Source organism: Alternaria arbusti (genome assembly GCF_024043155.1).
Source record: "Alternaria arbusti strain BMP 1465 chromosome Unknown scaffold_16, whole genome shotgun sequence".
Taxonomy (NCBI): Eukaryota; Fungi; Ascomycota; class Dothideomycetes; order Pleosporales; family Pleosporaceae; genus Alternaria; species Alternaria arbusti.
In genome coordinates, this window is record NW_026249956.1 from 385,734 (window position 1) to 406,115 (window position 20,382).

The 20,382-nt window shown below is 55.3% G+C and overlaps 7 protein-coding genes across 7 annotated transcripts; 5 read left to right on the forward strand and 2 right to left on the reverse strand.

The window, feature by feature from the left end:
• Positions 1-1,259: 1,259 nt before the first annotated feature.
• On the forward strand, positions 1,260-3,173 carry J4E86_009263 (uncharacterized protein; the record flags this gene model as incomplete). Its single annotated transcript, XM_051449769.1, has 4 exons — positions 1,260-1,439; positions 1,490-1,532; positions 1,650-2,071; positions 2,658-3,173. The coding sequence occupies 4 exons, from the start codon at positions 1,260-1,262 to the stop codon at positions 3,171-3,173; spliced, it is 1,161 nt and encodes a 386-aa protein (XP_051299106.1).
• Positions 3,174-5,048: 1,875 nt separating this feature from the next.
• On the forward strand, positions 5,049-5,892 carry J4E86_009264 (uncharacterized protein; the record flags this gene model as incomplete). The annotated part of the gene is made up of 2 exons (XM_051449770.1): positions 5,049-5,426; positions 5,479-5,892. The coding sequence occupies 2 exons, from the start codon at positions 5,049-5,051 to the stop codon at positions 5,890-5,892; spliced, it is 792 nt and encodes a 263-aa protein (XP_051299107.1).
• A 791-nt stretch (positions 5,893-6,683) lies between these two features.
• J4E86_009265 (uncharacterized protein) lies at positions 6,684-7,484 on the forward strand (the record flags this gene model as incomplete). Its single annotated transcript, XM_051449771.1, has 1 exon — positions 6,684-7,484. The coding sequence occupies one exon, from the start codon at positions 6,684-6,686 to the stop codon at positions 7,482-7,484; it is 801 nt and encodes a 266-aa protein (XP_051299108.1).
• A 1,221-nt stretch (positions 7,485-8,705) lies between these two features.
• J4E86_009266 (uncharacterized protein) lies at positions 8,706-10,319 on the forward strand (the record flags this gene model as incomplete). Its single annotated transcript, XM_051449772.1, has 2 exons — positions 8,706-8,772; positions 8,818-10,319. 2 exons carry the CDS (start codon positions 8,706-8,708, stop codon positions 10,317-10,319), a joined length of 1,569 nt encoding a protein of 522 aa, XP_051299109.1.
• A 1,693-nt stretch (positions 10,320-12,012) lies between these two features.
• J4E86_009267 (uncharacterized protein) lies at positions 12,013-13,839 on the forward strand (the record flags this gene model as incomplete). The annotated part of the gene is made up of 1 exon (XM_051449773.1): positions 12,013-13,839. The coding sequence occupies one exon, from the start codon at positions 12,013-12,015 to the stop codon at positions 13,837-13,839; it is 1,827 nt and encodes a 608-aa protein (XP_051299110.1).
• A 436-nt stretch (positions 13,840-14,275) lies between these two features.
• On the reverse strand, positions 14,276-15,154 carry J4E86_009268 (uncharacterized protein; the record flags this gene model as incomplete). Its single annotated transcript, XM_051449774.1, has 4 exons — positions 14,276-14,320; positions 14,433-14,682; positions 14,789-15,005; positions 15,115-15,154. 4 exons carry the CDS (start codon positions 15,152-15,154, stop codon positions 14,276-14,278), a joined length of 552 nt encoding a protein of 183 aa, XP_051299111.1.
• Positions 15,155-15,986: 832 nt separating this feature from the next.
• J4E86_009269 (uncharacterized protein) lies at positions 15,987-19,352 on the reverse strand (the record flags this gene model as incomplete). The annotated part of the gene is made up of 2 exons (XM_051449775.1): positions 15,987-19,074; positions 19,159-19,352. The coding sequence occupies 2 exons, from the start codon at positions 19,350-19,352 to the stop codon at positions 15,987-15,989; spliced, it is 3,282 nt and encodes a 1,093-aa protein (XP_051299112.1).
• Between the last annotated feature and the right edge of the window lie 1,030 nt (positions 19,353-20,382).

The window sequence follows — 20,382 nt, forward strand, 5'->3', positions numbered from 1 at the left end:
TCTGCCGTACGGTGTCTTCTTGTTGATCTCAGGGCTAGCCGCTAGATACCAGAGTATCTCCAACGCAGCTGTTCGTGCGATACTGATCGTATACCCCGCTAATCGCAGAGCTACGCGGTAAATGCACCAAGTGCTCGCAGGCAGGCGTGGTTACCAAATGGGCTATCCTGCGTACGTTCGAAGTCTTGAGGGTAATCGCCGTCGTCTATCTGAGAAGCGAGTCCAATCTTGCGGTGGCCTGCCCAGAATATGAGTCTGAAAAGTCGATGTCGCGTGGCCAGGCAAAATCCACGCACGTCCGCTATCTAGCCACTAAAGTAAGCCCTCGCTCGTCGAGGCACGCAACGTACCCCTGTCCCGAAGATCGGGTTGCTTCCCTGCAATTACAGTGAAGAACAACGTCTATTGGGCATATAATTTCCCGTTTGGGAGTATAGAGGCGTTCAAGGTCTTGATGGCCTTAGCAACTTCCCATGACGTGCTGTCACGGGATGGTCGCAAGGACTTGTACGAACGCAACGCGGTTGTGCATCTCTACGAGCTGCCCGATATCGATCGAAGATGTCGGACTACTCATGAGGCAGCTTTGCAAACTGCATCCTCATCTCGCAGTGGGCTTTGATTTCACTCTTTCGGTAATAGCAACTCCCCTTCTAGACTCCGTAGCAACCATGGATAATGACTACACTTTTTTCTTTCGTGTGCCAACCTTTTTCATGAGAATTGCCCGGATGCGGTGTCTGTGACATGTAAAGGACGACGTGAGATGCGCAGTTTGACGTGCGACAGTTCCCAGATCAGACTACCTGTTCATATAGAACGAGGAATGCAGCAGGTCACAGTACATCTGTACTTTGACATGAGCCTATCGATGGTCGGCTTGGACTTCAGTCTTCTGTGATGTCGGTCCTGGGACGCAGATGGAAGATCATCTACACATAGACAAACATTCAATCGTTCCGGCATCGCTGAACCCAATCTCAGTGAGCCGTGACTCACCAGTCGCATCCCAGGGTCTTCTCTAGGCAGGCGACCTTTTGGCGTTCAAGTAACGCGTCACCGAAAAGTGAAAACGCACGTGTCTGATACGCTCACGCACTGAAGGTGTTTTCGCCTTGCAACCCCACTCCTCTACCATCCCCCCTTCGCGACACCCATATCTGAAGATATTTCCATCGAAAAGACTCAGACTCAGGTAGGTCGACATCAGCCAGCGCTTCTCGTGCGACATTTGACTTACCGACATTTTCCAGTCAACCATGTACGGCCCAGGACGCTTGCCCCTGGGCAAGGCGGCGGTCGGCACGCACTTGCTGCTACTGCTGCTACTCTTCGCTGCGACATGTCTTTCCCCTACTGGCCACGGTCTCCATCCGGTTGCGCAGCGAGGCCCGGCGTCGTTTACGGACGAAGCCGCGATCTTCAACTCTACAGCCACGGTATGCAATCCTCCGCGACGGACGTGAACGTTGCAACTCACAAGTCTTAGATCACCGCGATGACGCCAGTGCCTTTAGGATCCCGTCCAGTAGGTACTACTGGGATCGCTTCCACAGCTTCCACGTCTCTCACTGAGTCGGTCCAGGTCGGTCAAGCCTTGTAGAATCGGAAGTCCACCAGCTTACAAAAAGCGCAGATCCTGACAACAGTCAACCCCTCGTGTGAGCATGAGGCGGTCGCCGACCTCCTGACTCCACGCGGTGGCAGCCCGACGACCATGTTGCCTACCTGGACATCAACTGCTGCAACCCCGGTCTCAACGCCTACTCCCGAAGATCTTCCCGACGCACCGCCAGACCTCCCCGCCTTCCCCTTCCCTGAGTTGGGCTTAACCACGGACGACCCCGAGTTTACCTGGCTATCACCGCTCACGCCGTACTCCTTTCCCGACGAGTTCCAGGAACGCTACGGAGGGCTACTCGCGGGCTACCGAGGCGACGACCTGTCGGATCCAGAGGATGACGACGTTTGCGACTTGGATGAGCCTCAGCAGCAAGGTTATACAGGAGGTATGCCTTGGATCCAGTTCTCGGATACGTCTGCCTCAGATCTCCTTGAAGATACTCAAATTGTAAGTCAACAGCATGGTCGGCCTCCTACGTCTTGCTGACAGCAACTAGTACGAGCAGCCAAGGTTCACCATTAATCCAACGGTGATTGATCCGCGGGTCGGCATGTCTGTGCCGCCGGCGGACATGCACTATCCATTGGACATATGCCCTGCACCTCGACCTCTCACCACTTCCCGCACCAACTCTCTCCAAATCTTGTCGACGACCGGTAACGCGATTCTGACCCCAATCAACGCACATGCCGGCCATGGTTTCGACCTCAATAAAATACCCAATGAAATAATGGGAGAGATCTTTCGAAATCTTCTGGTATTTCCAGGCCAAGTGGTCCACGTGAGCGATTTGTACCACCCGACTGGAGAACCTGTACTCTATGTCGGGATCTCAGGACAATTTCCGCATCATGGCCTGCGCCTGCCACCCCTGGGAGACCTTCTGGCAGTAGCTGCAACAAATCGACGATGCCGCCACCTCGCTCCAGACCAATTCTTCAGACATAATACCTTTGATCTTACCTGGAGCCATGCCTTTCAATGGACGAGGAGTCTGCCTAGACGATACCGAGAGCAGCTAACGCGTGTCGAGTTGTCTCTCTACTTGGGCCCAGTAATCTGCCCGGAGAAGAAGAGTATCTATGCCGAAGAGCGGATTACAATCATTGGAGCGAGCCACAGGCTGCGGTCAGTCACAATCAAAGTGCGAGATCCTCCAACCTTCCGACCTCTTTCACTTGCCGAAAAACAACAGATGTTTCTTCAGTTGCCTGAACTCGACCTTCTCAGCCGCCTTCGCGGAGTGGACAACTTCGTGGTAGAAGCCTTGTTCCCACTCCCAGCGGCCGATATCACGCGGCTGCAACAGTGCCTGGCAAAGCCCAAAGGTAGGCGCGGCAGTCACGATCAGCCATATCTCCACCCAGCTTTAGCTCTACGCCCATTGAGCAGCGACATCCTGGTGAGGCTTTGGTCAGATCTAGACCCTGAACTCGAGTCCTACGGTGAAGATCCTGCAAATTTCTCGACCAAGATCTCCAAGGCAAAGAAACTGGAACGTTTGAGGCGGCTCGACTGGAAGAACCCAGATGAACCGGACGAGCCTTGAGTATCCGCTTGGTATCGAGAGCAACTGATCGTGTCGCGCTCTCTCGACGTTCTGATGCAGATAGACGGTATCTTGTAATAGAACCATATGTATGACCTCTTGGCCTTGTGATCTGCCTCAACGTTTTGTCTTTGAATGAGCGTAGATGGCGACTTCTATGCAATCCAATTGTGATGTGACAGTGACTGTGGCTAAATGATGACCAGCAGACACTCTAGATCTACGGAGACAGTTGCTGTCCTGTTGTAGATTGTGCATCCTCTTAAGTGGAATGGGATGAGCTTCTTGAAGAATGAAGTAAAATGCCAGGCACTTCAATTTGCCTTGAGCCGAAGGTTCTTCTCTCACGTCTTCAAGTGATCGCTTGGCTTTGCAAGCGTTTGAAGCCGGGCTCGATCCGGGCGCCAAACGTGACCCTTAAATTGGAGCGGCCGTTCGTTGTCGTGAAAGCCGCCTGCGGAAACTTCAGTCGCAGCTTCCCCGCCAACTTCTCCAATCCCTTCAACATCACCCACAATCTCTCTTCTTCTGGCTTCTGCTCTCCTACCACACATTCGACACCATCCTCGAGTCCAGCTGCGGCGCCTGATCGAGTACCTTGGCGGAAAGCTATCTCTCCGCACTTCCTCTCCCGATCGCAGTACGTCTTTGGCGCACCTCGACTTCCCCGCCCTCGTCTGTATCACAGAAGATGCCGTCCTCCTCCTCGCTCCCTCCTGCCGCTGCGAAGCAGCTCAGCAGAACCAACGTCGTCGTCGCGAGTACCTCTCCTCCAACGGCCGCGGGCCCAAACCAACCTCCTCGCGGGCTTCTGGCTTTGCCCACCGAGATACTCCTCACAATATTCGAATACGTACTGGTGGAGGAGGACAGGCTATCGCCAAGTTTAACAAGGTCTCGTAGGGTGGAGCCTGTATTGCGGGCACACCCCCGCATCCTCTCAACACAGACTGCGCCTCCCATGGCGAGTCCTCAAGCCAATGCTTAAGATTTTGGATATGGGCTTGGTCGCAAAGCGGCTGCTTCCAGTCGTGCGAGACGTCTTCTTTGAAAAGAACCGCTTCGACTTGTCCTTCGGCCAGAAGTGGGTAAGAGGCATCCATCCAGGTCTCCAGACCCTCATACACGACGTTGAGATATGCGTCTCGACCTTCGGCACGAGCCAGTTCCCGCGGTCAAGCGTTGACTTCTCCCAACATCAATTGAAGATTAGGAGACTACGCATACTAATCTCTGCCCGCGCGTTCGAAAGGCACGTCTACCACCCTAGACAACAAGGAGAACAGACACCTTGGGAACATGTTTTTCGCACTGCCCCTGAAGTTCGTGCTCTCAGCAAATTGCGTGGCGTTGGGGAAGTCACGGTCGACTTCAAATATCCTTCTAGGTTGCTGTTCACTCCGCCAGCTCCAGGTTGGTTGTTGGCGCAGGCAACCTGGCTCAAGAATACCATGGAGCAGGATTAGGGGTATGAAGGCGCCGGTGTAGATTAGAACAATGCATGAGCTGCAGTCAGGCAGTATGTCCTCCTCCTCCATGATAGCCGTACGGCTGCAAAATGACGCCTCTGGATAACCAGAGACGTTCATCGTATTGCCCCGTGATCCAAGAATCCACAAGTGAACTCCTTTCCTCGAACTTTTACTCGGAAAAGTCTGAGAACGACCCTGCTCGTGTCTGGAAGGTTCCGCCGAACAGTAGGGGCTCGGAAGCCGCCCCTCTCACCGTCACTTCCTCATTCCTCATCGGTCATCGCCTGGGTGACCGTTGGCTGACTACGCTAGCACGCTCAAAGTCTTGGCGCAAGGTCAAAAGGCACAACAACTCTGTCCCTCTTCCCCTCCTTAGCAACGAAACTCTCACATCATCATCACAATGCGTTTTGCTCTCTCTCAGTCAGACGATTTCCTCGCCCGCCACGATCTCGACCGCTCCATGCTCGAGAGCCTCGCCGAGAACGAGGAACGCTTCCTCGCCGACGCCCGTGAGAAAGCGAGAACCGCCCCCCGTATCAACGCGCTTGGTCTCGCCGCGCGCAAAGAGATGGTGGATCGAGAGCTGGCCGAATTCGGTCCTGCCGCGTACCCCCCTTCCTCCTTCTTCGAGACCACCGGATCTCTGCGTCCTCGCGTGCCGCCGCCCACTGGTCAACAGCCTGCTCCCCCGGCGCCTACGTCGGGTGTGTGGGAGTACTATCAGGCTTGCGTGGTCAACGCGACCAATACGTACTGGTCGTACGGTGCCAGAACTGGTGTAAGTACTAACCCCTCTCCATATCACTTAGTGACTGACTAACATGTTACAGTGCGTCAAGAACAGCGACGCCCTCAAGGATGCCAAGGAAGACGGCAAGCGCGTCTACACGAAGCAGCCGGACGGTCAGTTCCGCTGGGCGGCTTTCCAGCAGTGCAGCCCGAGCACAGTTGCGGGCTTCAAAGGACTACATCAGATTGTGCGAGCCGTCGGCGGCAACCCTGCGAACTTCGTTTCCAGGATTGAGATGGCCAAGTACGTCATCGCTCGGGAGGCACCTGTCAGTGTCGTCCAGGAGGAGGATGATGACGAGATCTTCTCGGGTACTTTCCCGGTCCACCTGGGCCAGCCAGCGTCCGAGAACTTCTGGGGTGTTGGACAGTTGGGCAACGGCACGCTGACCATGGCGGCGTCGACCCAGGGTGCGATGGAGAAGTACGGTGCGATGGAAAAGCTGAGTGGATGAAGGGGTTTTGTGTGGTCTCCGGGCTCATGAGCATTTAGCGTCGGCGTTTGTGGTTGCTGGCCCTCGACAGAAGACATCTTGTCGTTGGAGGAGCTGGCCGCTTGGTATCAGATAAACCAAGCAATACGAAGACATGTCCTCCCATTATTCTTCTTTGAGAACGTGCCCGTGAGCCTTTTGTGATACAAGCCACTTCTGCTGTAGGTGTCTTTCTCGACCCTCCAGGTATAGACATTGACGTATCGTGACATCTGCCCGGCGTGCGTCTAGATGCCCGCATCATATCTCATACGAGTCATTGAGAGCACTGAAGTCGTCTGTACCGACAGCATCGTTAGGAGATCGCGCTCGGGCCTTGCAGTTTGGCGTGGCAGTGTTGTTCGTCCAGTGCGTCTATGTCTCACTTTTCTCGGCAACCGCATCACGATCTACGCGTCACCCACAACACACGAAACGATCCTCGGTATCCCCCGCTCTTCTTCTCAGATCATAAGAGCGACCGTTGAGCTTGTCACAAGCAAAGAGTCATCGGCGCTGTATACCGCACGCGTCGGCGCTCAGGCAGATCAGCACACCCCGCACTTGACTCCTGTACACGATAACTACACCACCGCCTTTTCAACGGCCAGTAGACATCTGCGACGCAGTCTCCCTCCTGCAGATCGATCGCCATCTCCACGTCGAGCCCGCCGACAACCCACGAGCCTCCGCCCAGTCCACGACGACCGCACCAGAGCCGCCGGCAGCACCCTGAACGCGCCCAGCACCTCGAGGCTCCCAGATCGAACGCGATGACGCCAGATACCGACGGAGAGGTCGCTTCCGCGTTCCAGTTCTTCTCCTCGAGACTGCCAGAGGAGATATTGATTAAGATCCTCAAGTACCATCGCGCCAACTACATCCATGGTGTGCTTGTTCTGAAATACCACGGCTTTTCCCCTTTCGGCATTCCCGCATTCCTTGGCTTGACAGCTTGGGAGGTACACTGGACTGAAGACAAAGGAAGCAAGAGCTACACCCCACCGGTGGTCCGGCCCCTTGGCTTGGAGGTGGTGCGCAAGGTCTTGGAGATTCGCAATGTTGACAGGCTCTTTGCGCGTTGCATGCTCGAAGCCTTCTATAAGAGTCCCATGGTGTTTCAGCACGGCCAGCCAGTTGACCTTGGCATAAAGCCTATGTGGTTTCTCCCCTGTCAGATCGAACCCAAACTCGTCGAGCGCGGCGCATCAATCAAGGTTCAATATCGCAACAATTGGCACATGGGAGGCGTAGTAACGGACCATGAGGCTGGCATCGAGTGTGCGACAACGGGTATAGACTTGGCTCTCAGCAAGAAGAAGCAAATGCCGACCATGAACGAGGAAGATGCAGGGCTTTTGGCCAGGGACCCCGACATCACCTTCGTCCAAACACCCAATCGCCTTGCCATTCAGGGTATACAGTTTACTGGTGGTCATGAAGAGGCATGGTGGATTCTCCCCAAGGGATGGAGCGAGGTAATGATCCAAACATTCTTCATCCTACTCGAGCACCCAGAGTGGCTCTCGAGCAAGACTCCTCCCGGCGCTCCCTTCATTCTGTCCCGGAAATAGAGAGAGACCATGTTGGAGGGGGAATCATAGAGCACATGTACGCGATGGTCTTCAGGGTACACAGACTTGGTATTTGGCAAACCTGACGGCAATGCAACCGCTTGGAGGAGGCGTTGGTTACTAGACGCCGCACAGGCATGTATAATGATATACTGCAGCTCAGTCGGAAGAAGCACTCTTGCGCCAGTCTTGTTTCCAGACCAATCGTGCGTGCGTGATGTAGAAGAAGCCAGGGGCCGGGTTGCAAGCCTCGCGCCTAGTATTCGACTGATAATCTGTGTCGCTGGCGTAGTCGCTATATACAGGCTGCGTTGCCTTGATGATTCTGAAAACCCGTCGTCCTCGTCTGAACTTTGCAGTGACGTTCTAGCGTGGCGACCAAGTTCGATGTTTGTCTGCGTCCGTCTCTCACGACGACTTCCGCCTCCGAACTCTTGATAGCTTCACCACGCGACAGCCACCCACAACCACGTCCTCCTTTTCAGACACTGCGCCGACAGCTCTCTGCACGTAGATTGTGACCAGCACAAGTGCGACAAATTCGAGACGTCCATAAGCACCTCCGCGCCATCGGCCACCTCCGCGGCCTTGTTCGACCATCGCGATCTTAGCCACAACTAAAGACGGCGACAGCCCCGACAACAACTCTCTTCATCAGCTCGCACACCTGCGCCGGGCTTGCGAAGATACTGGTAACGATAACGGCGCCGCCTGTAACTTCTGCGGCTACCCCTCCTCGCCGACCCAGATCGAGGACGACCGCGACACCAGGCACACTCTCTTCGGGAAACACTTCTGACGGCTCTCAAAGCGCACCCAGGGACACATCGGACACCGAGAAGGCCACCCGGGAGAGCATCTGACGCCGGGAAGACAACAGCAAACCTCCTCGTGTCCCGTCGCCAGGTTTCAAAGCCCAGGTCGTCGTGACAGCCGGCTATCTCCATCGCAAAGACAGCGATCAGGCAACTCGTACAGCATACGATCGCTTTACGGCAGCAACTCTGCTACTCTCCGGATCGCCGAAGGGGTTGACTGCTTGTATCCCCACGCCACAGACGTCCAACAATCAAGCGCCCGCCGAGAAGATAGCATAAATCTGCCCGAGCCTCGCTGCTGGTCGTCGTCTGCGAGCGAGACAGTGCAACAACTCACTAGCCAAATCGACTGCTGCGCCGAGCATCAAGCCCAGCTCCCCACGTAGCCAGGCCCAAAGCAGCCATGAGCAGCCTCAAAGATGACAGCACCCCTGCGGCTCTCGAGCATACAACTCGACCTGTGTCGTGGCGTAAGTCGTCTCCTGTCAAGACCGATATGTCGCTAACAGATCCAGCGTCTCACGTCGACCCGAACGCGGCGGACACCGCGACCCCGCACCAGCCTGCCCGCCCTACTACAACGGAAGAGAAACGAGTCTGGAGAGAGGGGCAGCATGCGATGACCTACAACGCATGGCTAGCGAACGAGAAAGAGCTGGACGATGCCTTCCGCACCTGGCGAGATACAGACGACGGTAAACGCGAGGTAGCTGAAGTGTACAGCCGCTTCCCTGGTTTGCGGCTCACATCGATGGGCGCCGAGGACGTCTCCTGGTTCGTTAGGGAGATGTCAACTCCAGGTACATACTTGCGCACGACGTGGGATGCCGCCCATAGCGATCCAAACACCAGACCGGGATTTTCAATCCCGCAGCTCAAGCTATTGGTGCTTTTGGCATCTCCGCAGCGGTCGCTCAATACGTGCAACATTCCTGGCCAATGCCAGCAGCTCTTCCTCTTTTATGGACTCATGGAGTGGCGACACATCTTCGGTCCTGAAGCTGGTGAGCGATCTGACGAATATGACCGTCTCTTTCCCCACTATGGATATCTCGAGGGTAACCTTCCTGGCTGGCCCCCACCATGCAAACCAGAAGGCAAAGGGGTTCCAATGGGATATGGAATCACTCTTCCGCCCGGGGAAGAGGGTATGCTCACAACGGAGCGTTACCTGCTCAACAAGCCATTGTACTGGGATACACCGCCATACATCCCAAGTAGCCGCATATACCCAGGAACAATTGCAAAGGGCATAGCTGATATGCCGGCAGAAGTGCTCGACAAAATCTTTAAGCGAGTTGGTTTGTTTGGAGGCCCGATCATCATGGCACTGAAGGACCAGCCATCTGCACATGCTCCCAGTCGTTTCCACGCCACCTTCGCGCTTCCAACACATCGTATCAATATTGATAGATATATGGTCAGTGACTGGGACGCCCAATCTCATCCCTGCACGAGAATCCCCAAGATACTCGACCTTCGTAGAGTCTGCCGTGAATGGGGCGACATGATCCGAGACGTCTTCTTTCAGAACACGTTCGTGTTTCGCTGCGAAGATCATGGACATGGTTCGATGTCCCAGAATGTTTGGGCTATTTCCACATCGATGAGAGAGGACCGATACAACCTGGCCGACTTCAAGATTCGCTTCAATCCAATTTTAAAAGATGGGGTGGCACAAGCGTTCGAAGGCTCGGATGAGATTGGGTTCGATTACGAAGAAGAAGTAATTCACCTCGGAGCCAGCCGCAATACAGACAGGATGGTCTTCGGTAGAGACGCTCCTTGCGACCGGACTTTCGTTAAGAGATGGATCAACAACCAACTGTTCTTGGATGACGGAGGCCACCTGGCTGTGCGAGCCTTCCGTCTGAAATTCGATCCTGGTACCCATGCAAGGGAGCTTTCCAAGCAATGGCTGTCGGATATCTTCCAGCACTTGCATTGGAGGGGCATTGGAGGTAAAAGTGCTGGCAGCAACACCTTGCTGCTCGACTGGAACGCTCGCGACCTGTGAACAGTCCGTCCGGGCGACCACATTACATGTGGTTTGTTCCATAGATGCGGCGCAAGTGCTCGAGTTGTCCTGTGGTGACGAGTATGACCGCTGAAGCCGCCGTTGCTTGGAACCCAGCTGCTACTTCTTCGCTTGCCTCCTCCGCGGGGGTAAGACGGCGGACGATGCTCTGCCTATAGTTGGTGGCAGTTGCGGTGCAATGGCGGTCGAGGTAGAAAGCGCGACGTCGATCACAATGGTCCTTCGGAAGAGGGTCGAGTGTCGATGCCTGGTAAAGAGAAGGCAAGTGGTATCGTACAGGAACCCTTCGATACGGCCTGAAGATTGTGTTCGGTCAGCAAGGTAGCCCCTTCATAGGGTGTGGGAGCGCATACCTAGAGAGTCGTCCGCTTCATGGCCAGCTCTATAGTACTGAAGCAATCGAAAAGAACACTCTCGAGCGTGGTTGAAGAGCAGATGGAGAGGCGATTTGCAAGAGCAGGGTGTTTGGTCCGAGCATCGGAGAATTGGATTGCTCCGCTGGGACATCACGGCAACGCCCAGGCTCCCATTATAGTGCAGCGCGTACTGCATGACCACTGAAGCAGTCCAAGGAGAGCTTCCTGAGACTGCGGCCCTGTGGTGTGCGGAGATTGCGGAGAAGGTCGAGCGGAGGATAGTCGGCAATGAGGTCAAGTCCGCCTTATCTTCGAAGTCAAGCCCGCGAACAACGCGTCAACGATTCGAGTACCCGGAGAGTATCAAGAGGCGCGACAGCAAGCTCACTACAAGAGTAGTCGAGATCCTGTTCTCGTTAGTAACTGACGAGGCCTTCTCCGCTCGAGCGTACAGAAGGCGGCCAGCCTATCCTGCCACTCGAGGTATGCAGACAGAGCGGACATAGATGCGGTCCTCCAGCTCTAGATGGCCTGGCTGAGTCTGCTCTGTCAGTATAGAAAGATCCGGAAGGTTGAGTTGAGTTGAACAAGAACGAGTTGCTGTGGGTCGTGACACTGTGAACTTCAGATCGAGCCACGGGCAAAGCTTCAGCCCTTTCCGCACTAACGATCGACCGCCACCGTGACCACCGATTACAATTCAACCACCACATGCAAACCACCTCGCCCTACATTCCAATGGCATTGACAACAAGCTCAAACGACGGAAATGAGGGAATTCCTAGCCGCTCGCGTGGGCTCGTCCGTAACGTTCTCCAGTTCTTCTCCTGCAAGTCGTCGTACAGGTCGCCAACGCACCCGTATATGCAGAACGGAGCTGGAAGAGGGCAGCCTAGTCGTTCAGGACCACACCAACAAGCCGACTACTGCAGCCTCCCCCGGGTACTACGTCGTCACCCCGCGCGCGCGTCTTAGCATCACCGCGAGGCTGTGAAGCATACGGGGGGCGTATAGATGCCAGCCATTGTGTGCGCCAGTGGAGCCTGGAGTCCGTGGCGTGTCTTCTCGACGCCAGATACTAGAAGAGGATGACGCGGAGACCGTCAGGAGGTATCGAGAGCAAACATGGCGACAAACGAAACTAGTAGATGCAGACGACGGCGGAAGCATACGACACGAGAAAAACGCGTAGGAAGCAAAGGGAAAAGTTCAAAAGGGGATGTTGGGCGCGACATGTCGGAGAGTTCGCCATCCGACGCGAGATGAGATGAAGTTGGGAGGTTGGAAGCTATCTCCCTACCCCACCATAGCTCCCCATGACGCTAGACACACCCCTGCCTCCGATGCAGGCCGACCGAGCCTCCGATGACTCGCCCAAAAAATACAAAGAGAAGCTCAACAAGCTGCACTTCTGGCACAACACCACAATGACGACGGTCCCCGACTACTCACGGCCGACGACGCCCGACAACGGTCCCAATGGCCTTGTCTCGCCCCGCACACCCAAGAACGGCCTCGCCCTGACCGAGTACAGCGCGAACCCGAGTCCGCCCTCGGAATCGACGTCTTCGCGCACCAACGATGTCATACCCGACGCTTTCCTTCTCCCCAACGGCTACCCCGACTACCTTCGCCTCATCCTGACCTCGCGCGTCTACGAAGTCGTGCAGGAAACGCCCCTCACCCACGCAACCAATCTCAGCAACAGGCTAGAATGCAATGTCCTGCTCAAGCGCGAGGATCTCCAGCCCGTCTTCAGCTTCAAGCTGCGCGGCGCATACAACAAGATGGCACATTTGGATCCCAAGGATAGGTGGCGTGGTGTTGTCGCTTGTAGTGCCGGAAACCATGCGCAGGGTGTGGCCTACTCTGCGCGCAAGCTCAAGATTCCCGCAACTATCGTCATGCCCTCAGGAACGCCCGATATCAAGCACAAGAACGTCTCACGGCTAGGCGGCTCAGTCATCCTACATGGAGCTGACTTCGACGCTGCAAAGGCCGAAGCTGCGCGATTGGAGAAGCTGCATGGGCTTGTGTCTATACCGCCATTCGACGACCCGTATGTCATTGCAGGTCAGGGTACGGTTGGCATGGAATTGCTGCGACAGACAAACCTGCAGGACCTCAAGGCCGTCTTCTGCTGTGTTGGTGGCGGTGGACTCATCGCGGGCACCGGTGTATACATCAAGCGGATAGCACCGCACGTCAAGATCATAGGAGTGGAGCAGTACGACGCAAACGCCATGGTCGAATCGCTCAAAGCCGGAAAGCGCGTCTTCTTGAAGGACGTCGGACTCTTCGCTGACGGAGCTGCGGTCAAGACAGTGGGCGAGGAGACATTCAGGATATGTCAAGAGGTCGTCGATGAGGTGGTCCAAGTCACAACAGACGAGACATGCGCCGCCATCAAGGACATGTTTGAGGACACACGCTCCATCGTTGAGCCCGCAGGCGCGCTCGCCCTTGCAGGCCTGAAGAAGTGGGTGAGCCGCAACCCGTCACCAGATCGCAACCGTGGTCTGGTCGCCATTGCCAGCGGCGCAAACATGAACTTCGACCGTCTCCGCTTCGTCGCCGAGCGCGCCGCCATTGGTGAGAACAAAGAGGCCATCCTCTCCGTTACTATCCCCGAACAACCTGGTTCATTTGCCAAGCTCGTTTCCGTCATCCACCCCATGGCAGTCACAGAGTTTAGCTACCGCTACTGTGGCCCTGAGTCAGCTCAGATCCTCGTTGGTGTCGAACTCAAGGCGGCGACAAGGGCCCGCGATCTACCCGACCTCATCGAACGTCTCGCCGCTGAAGGCATGACTGCCGAGGACCTCTCTCAAGACGAGCTCGTAAAGTCACATATCCGCTACCTAGTCGGCGGGCGCAGCAACGCCGCCGACGAGCATATGTACATGTTCGAATTTCCTGAGCGAGGTGGCGCACTGTACAAGTTCCTGAACACATTACAACCGGGAATGAACATCAGTCTTTTCCACTACAGGAACTACGGCGGCGACGTCGCGAAGATCCTGGCTGGAATACAGTGCAAAGAGGAGGACAGCAGCAAGTTGGCCAGTTTCTTGAAGGATATCGGATACCCGTACAAAGAAGTCACAGATAGCTCAAGCTACAAGATGTTCTTGAGGCAATGAGATGGGCAGGCCTGATGTGGGCAAAAAGCGACGTGTGTAAGGATAAGTGGTGGAACGAAGATATGAAGGAACAAATGCAGATACCCCTTTCAATTTCTCACACTACTCACCATCTCCCAAGCTACGTGCAGACTCCCCATCCTAAAATCACAACCTCACCGTCCTCAACCCATTCACCAAGGCCAACCCCCCTCCGCCTTCAAGAAGCCACCACACTCCTCATCCCTCGCCCCCTCCAGGATAGCAACCATGGGCTTCGCGCCCTCACTCGTAGGCTTGGCCCCATGCTCCGGTTTGTTCTATCGCACTCGTTAGCAAACGTCACCCCAAATCAGCGAGGGAAGCCATGGAACGGCCCTAACGTACCCTAGGCCCCAAGTTACTCTCCGTGAACCCCGGACAGAAGCAAAACACCTTCCACCCCTTAGGTCCATACTCATAGTCCTGGCATGCAGTAAGCATGTTCAGCGCCGATTTCGAACTGCGGTATGGCAACTGTCTTTCATATCAGCAAACGTCTCACCCGTGCACCAAACCAACCCCACCAACACCAATCTTACCAAAACAGCCGATGAAAAGAGCGGGGGCCATACGTTTTTCATAGCCTGATGCGGGTTCGTCCTGTCACTCCTGAGCCCGATACTCCCGGCTCCACTCGACACATTAAGGATCCGCGGCGTCTTCCCCATCTCAGCGCTCTTCGCGAGAAGAGGAGCGAACGTTTCTACGATGACGGCTGGACCGGTGGCGTTGGTTAGGAACGCGGATGTCATGCGTGTGGCGAGAGAGGCGGAGGCGGGTGCTTCGCCGGTTATGGCGGCGTTGTTTACGAGGGCGTCGATGCTGGTGGAGAGGTTAGTGGGTGAGGGAGGGTTGAGTTCTGCTTGGAAGGACCGGGGTAGGATTGGAGATGGAGATGGGATAGGAGAAGGGATGGGTGTAAACGTACCGACCATACTTCTCCTCGACCACATCCTTCGCTTTCAGAATACTCGTCTCGTCACTGACATCGATCTGCAACGACTCCACTTTCCCAGGCAATCCTTTTCCCTGGAGCTGTTTCACGGCCGCTTCACCCTTTTCGGCGGAGCGGCTGCCGAGGAGGACGAGGTATTTGGCGTTTTCGAGGAGTTGGGTGGCGAGGGAGAAGCCGATGCCGCCGTTGGCTGGGTTAGCGTGTTAGTAAAGATATGGAAGGGGAATTTGGGACGTGAAGAAAAGAGGGCAGAGGTGGGAAGAAAGTATGGAGTAGGAAGTAGGGAGGTGTTTGCGTACCGCCGGTGATGAGAACGATGGTCTGGTCGGTAGAAGACATGTTGATGTTTCTTTGTTCAGTTACGGACTGTTTGATATAGAGCTGATGTTTCTCTTCGTGCTGATGTAAGCTTGATACTGTCTTGTTGGCGGCTGTAGCCTTCTCTTTATATCTTTTGGTCCAGGCCTCTAACTCCTGCCTTCTGTTTCCACACACAACCCTAAACTCTACGACTACGCATAGCTTCCTCGGTAGGTTCATGCTCCAGCTCCACCGCCACACGCTACCTACAGCTAAACAACCGAAAGTGCAATAAAGCACTTGCACATTCTGCTGTAGTGCGCGGCTGCAGGACCGTGAGCATGCATTCCCCTTGACCGGACAGTAACAACACGTCTACGTAGTGCAAAAGCCACGCAAATCAGACGCGGATGGATCCAATGAGCACCCTCGATTCTCTTTCGAAAACCTAGTATTTCCCCCGACCATCCGCTGCCGACCATCCAGCACGGTAGAGATAGTCGGCGGACGGGGATAACGGAGTTAAAGACACGATCATGGAGTAAAGACGGCCATATACGAAGCAAGGTTAGACTGTAAGCACATCATTTAACCTCCTTCGTTGCGTGAAACAAAGCGTGGTTTATATTCCCAATCCATCTATTGGCTATCTAAGTTATGTATTGATGTTGCAAGCCGAGGGCCGCTGTCGGCTGCGTGGTATCCTAATGATGCGATTTCCTCCTGACCCAAAAAGAAGAAACGCCGGCGCCTATAGCTGCACCTTACCCAAGATGACAACGCCCGATCTGATGCAAATGTGGTAGCGAGTGTAGGGGTGGTGTGTGGAAGGACATGTTGAATGGAAGACAAGCAAAGCGACTGTGCATGCTCATACCCTATCCTCTGCGAAATCCAACACCTCGCAATCGTCTTCAAAGAAACCCTCCTCGTCGCCGTCAATACCTTCCTTCTTCACGCGCCGACGTCGTGTGGTGACGACTACCTGCTCTACCTCCTCTTCGCCGTCTCGAAGAACAAGCTTGTTCTCGATCCTCGCGGCAACGCCCGTGATGTCATCCTCCCCGGAGTCATATGCCTGAGTGATTGGCGTGGAGATACGTGTTCCCTCTACGCTCTCACCAAAGAGCCAAGGCGAGCTATCTTCGTGGTGGAGATCTGAGATAAGCGCCGGTAGCGAGGGCTGGTATTCGCTGCTACTCTCTTGAACCTCTGGTGCTTGTCTGGAGTAGACAAAACGCGTGACACGTTTGTCAGTGTAGAAGGGCTGGTAAGGAGGGTTCGTCTCAATCTCGGAGAAGCTGAGTGGTGCGAGAGATGGCACGGCAGGCTTGCGAGAAGGCAAAGCGCGAGGAAGCCAGTCACCATAGTAGTCAAGTGTTGTCTCCGGATCACCGGGTTGTGGGAACAACTGCTCCGTGATAGAGGGTGGCAGTGCGGTGTCTGGGATGGGAGCAAGTCCGAACTCCACTGTCTTCTTCTTGGTTATAGAAGCAGTATGTGATGATTTGCCCTTGCCTGTTGCAGCTCTCATCTGCACCCGCCAGATCTGAAGTACACCACCGGATGCTAGTGCGATCGAACCACGACCTCTGCCAGAAAGCCAGCGTACGCTGTAAGGTTTGATACCGCTAGGCGATGACGGAAGTGTCATCTTGTTGTCGCCTGCATGCCGGATGTTGTTGATTGACTTGCCTACATTGGCAGCGACGGCTTTGCCGGACTTTGCGCCAGCGGCAGGGGTTACACCCAAGCCACTGAGACTGAATCGATTTCCGCCGACGCTGTTCTTTGCGCGAACAGCATCAAACCAAGGCTTAGCGCTATTGACAGCTTGCATTGCTGAGTTCATCACACCAGCGCGGCCTGTGGGGGACGCGACGTCCTTTGGTGGGGCTGGTGCAGCAGGACGAATCCGCCGAGCTGGTGGCCATTGGAACGCTGACGCAGGCATCGGGAACATGTGCACTGTTCCCTTGTCGGTGATGACTGCCAGTTTGTCGACTCGAGGGGCAGACCAGACAACATCGATGACATTCGCAACGGTCATTCTCGTGAAGCGGGCGACTTGCCGTACGTAAGGTCCCGTTGGCTGTTCCCGCAGCGTCTTACGAGCTCGTCGGAAATTCATACGCTTCAGATCCCAGACATCCTGGTAGTCGCCCTTCTTGCTAACGGTCATGAGCATAAGACCACTAGGAGCGAATGACGTGAAGCTGCAACCGAGAGCCGCGGGTATAGTGGCGACCGGATGAAGTGCGTTCTTGTTCCTCGTTTCCTCTGCGTCTAACAGTCTCTGCAGATCGTAGATGGAAATCACAGATGCCTCTTGTCTCGGCTGAGTCTGATTGTGACCATGGGTCGGGGGGAAGTAATGCTGCATGGGATCTTGGCCATACGGCATGTTAGCTCCTTGCTGGCCCTTGTTCATGTAGCTCTTGAAAGCCTGCATTCCCTTCTCGGTGGCCCAACGTGCACCCTTAATTGCAACTTGTGTTCCCTCCCTGGTAAGTCTATCGATCAAGCCTGCTTCGTTGGGCACATCGACAGCGCAGTTGGGGGACGGCTGAGGCGGTACGCTGTGGTGCCCAAGGCCCGGAGCGCGCTCGTAGTAAGGTGAAGTCAGGGCTATACCGTTGACAGGGTAGAGCGCGCTTGACGCTGGTGGGGTGACGGCGAGCCAACGATCGGAAAGCGAAAACACAGGCAAGCCATATTTCTCCGGAGGAATCTCGTCATGGCTGCCGTCAACGGCACTTGAACCGCTTGAATGTATAGCCCGCTCCCGATTCTGGACGGATGTCCACAGTTTGCCGATGCAGCGGAATCGCTCAGAATACTCAGAATGACCTTCGTGGTAAGGCGCGAATACGAAGACTTCTCCACTTGTACCAGACGCCACAACAAGAAACTTCCCCTTCGCATCAATGACGAAGTCGCCTACTGGAGGTGGAGGCTGAAACATAGGGCTATCGATTGGGCTCGTGAGAGGTATCAGGGGAGTTCGATACAGGACGGCCATTCTCCGCTTCTCCTTCAGTGAGTAAACTTCGACCGTGGTTTGGTAACCACTGATTTGCCCCTCTTGATTTCCATGTCGTGAGGACGGCCTACTAGGTGACTCAGACGCCGAATCGTCAGCCGCGGAGGATGCACCGCTTCCACTAGAGCTTCTGCTGTCTTTGACGACCGGACCGTGAAGAATGAGTGCAATCAGTGGACGGGAAGCAGCTAATGGATCTTGCCGCGAGGTCCAAGGCAAGATCTTGGCGCCTATTACAGCGCCTCTAAGGCCTTCTAGTCGACCTACAATGTCCATCTTGCTCTTTTCAACGCGGAAGACGTCGAGCCCACCTTGCGAGCCAACAAGCAGCACGTTTTCTGTAGTTCGAGCCGCCTCGTCTCCGGCCATGGATAGAGTATCGAAGCCACAGAAATAGCCCCCTTCCCCTGGCTGGATGCCATCGGACTGGCCGTTGTTGAGGCCGAAGTCGATGTTTGGCAAGCCATAGTAATGTGCTTGGGGTTGATGCGGGAGGGGCGGGTTCTGCATGAAGTTTTGCGAGGGCGGGCGAACACCTTGCTGCGAGTACACAGATGCTCTACGGTCTCTTCCAGGCGAGTTCTGTACGCGTCCACCAAAGTTTGTGTATTGGTTGGGGTGGCTCAGGGGTCGTGCACCTGGAGGTGAGTTTGACATGGCCTGTGGTGCGTACAGCCCGTCTCGTGCACCAGGCGAGTTATGAAAGGTAGGCGGAGAGCTGGCTATAGCGATGCCACCATTACCCGGGGAGCCGGAGTTTGGAAAGAAGGGAACCGACTTGGCCCACTCGTTGGTGTATTGTGCGGCCGTGTTTCGAGTGGCACCGATCGCCGATAGTAATGGAGACGTAGTGGCATGGTAGTTTGTGGGTGGAGACGTGGATGACAGACGTTTGGCTGACGAAGGTGACTTGGTTCTGTGACAGTCAGTCGCGTTTGAATACGAACAAGAGTTACCATCGCCCCTCCCATGTAGGGAAGGGTGGTGCTGCTTCACGTACATCTCTCTCGGGTATATGCGCGTAACCTTGCCGGCCGCTTTATTTCTTCTTCCCAACTCATTTCTCGACGTGTTGCGGCCGCGTGCTTGTGGTGTGTCCTGTACCTTTGTGCCCTTGCGCTGCTGCTTGTGCAAGTAGGTGAGGTTGGAGACGGGCGTCGTATGCTCGGCGGCGTTGTCGGGCGATGAGCTCATATAACCTGCGGGAGAGCGTGTGGAAGGGTCTGTTGGAGCGCTAGCTCAGTCGTGAGGAAGTGGTAGGTGTCGTGGGCGCGAGAGAGGTTGTGGGGGTAGCGACGGATGAGGACGGCGGCGGGTGACTTGGGATGAATGCTAGACGGGCGTTGCGTCATGCGCCTCCGTGACCAGGACTCGTGGAGGTGGCGGGCGCGTGCTTGCACAGCAAGACACTTATACACAACTACACTGGTGCCTTGTTCCTGACTCGGCGCGTTATCGGGGCCTATCTCTGCTTGTCACTCGGTATCGTCGGGAGGTTCGTTGTGGCTGTTGTTTGAGCCGCGGGGCTGGAGCTTCACGCGGCACGCTAGATATGGGGCCCCTCAGCGCGTAATGCAGAGAAGTCTGGATGGGCGCGCAGAGGTGAGTCAAGTTGGAGCTCTATCTAAGCTTCCAAGTGTTGAGATATGTATGCAGGGCGTCGTAAGTGCAGTTAGTTGTGTCGCTGGCCAGGTCGCGGTGCTGAGGGGCAGCTCATAGCTTATGCAGGTGCATGTCGCGCCCTCAGCCTTCCATTCGCCCACCACATCACAGCCGCCGGCACCGCCCTTTGCGCTGCTATCTAGCCCCTCTTTGGCCGACTCTAGTCATTCGCAGATTGCGCGCTGCTAGTGATGTCAAGTGACTGCAGCGAGCACGGTAGATGCCTGAGCAGGTTGTTGGGCAGCCACATGCGGCGTTCCGCGATGCATTCCGAGAGACTGGAGTGACGTCCTCCGCATGCATATCATGGCCCACATGCCGCGACTTGTCCCGCGCCTTGCACGTGCTTCAAGGTTACATCTCCAACCTCACTGTAATGATACCAGTTCCAGCGGTGAGCTTAGTGTCCGCGATGTACAAGTATTGGGCCAGTACATAGGCACCGTCCGTCCGTGTCCGTCCCATCCACAAGTACGAACATTAGAGTTATTGGTTTACATGCCCAGGAATCCGCCCAGGGAGATTTGCCCCGAAGCTTATGAAGATTACCATGTTTGGAGCC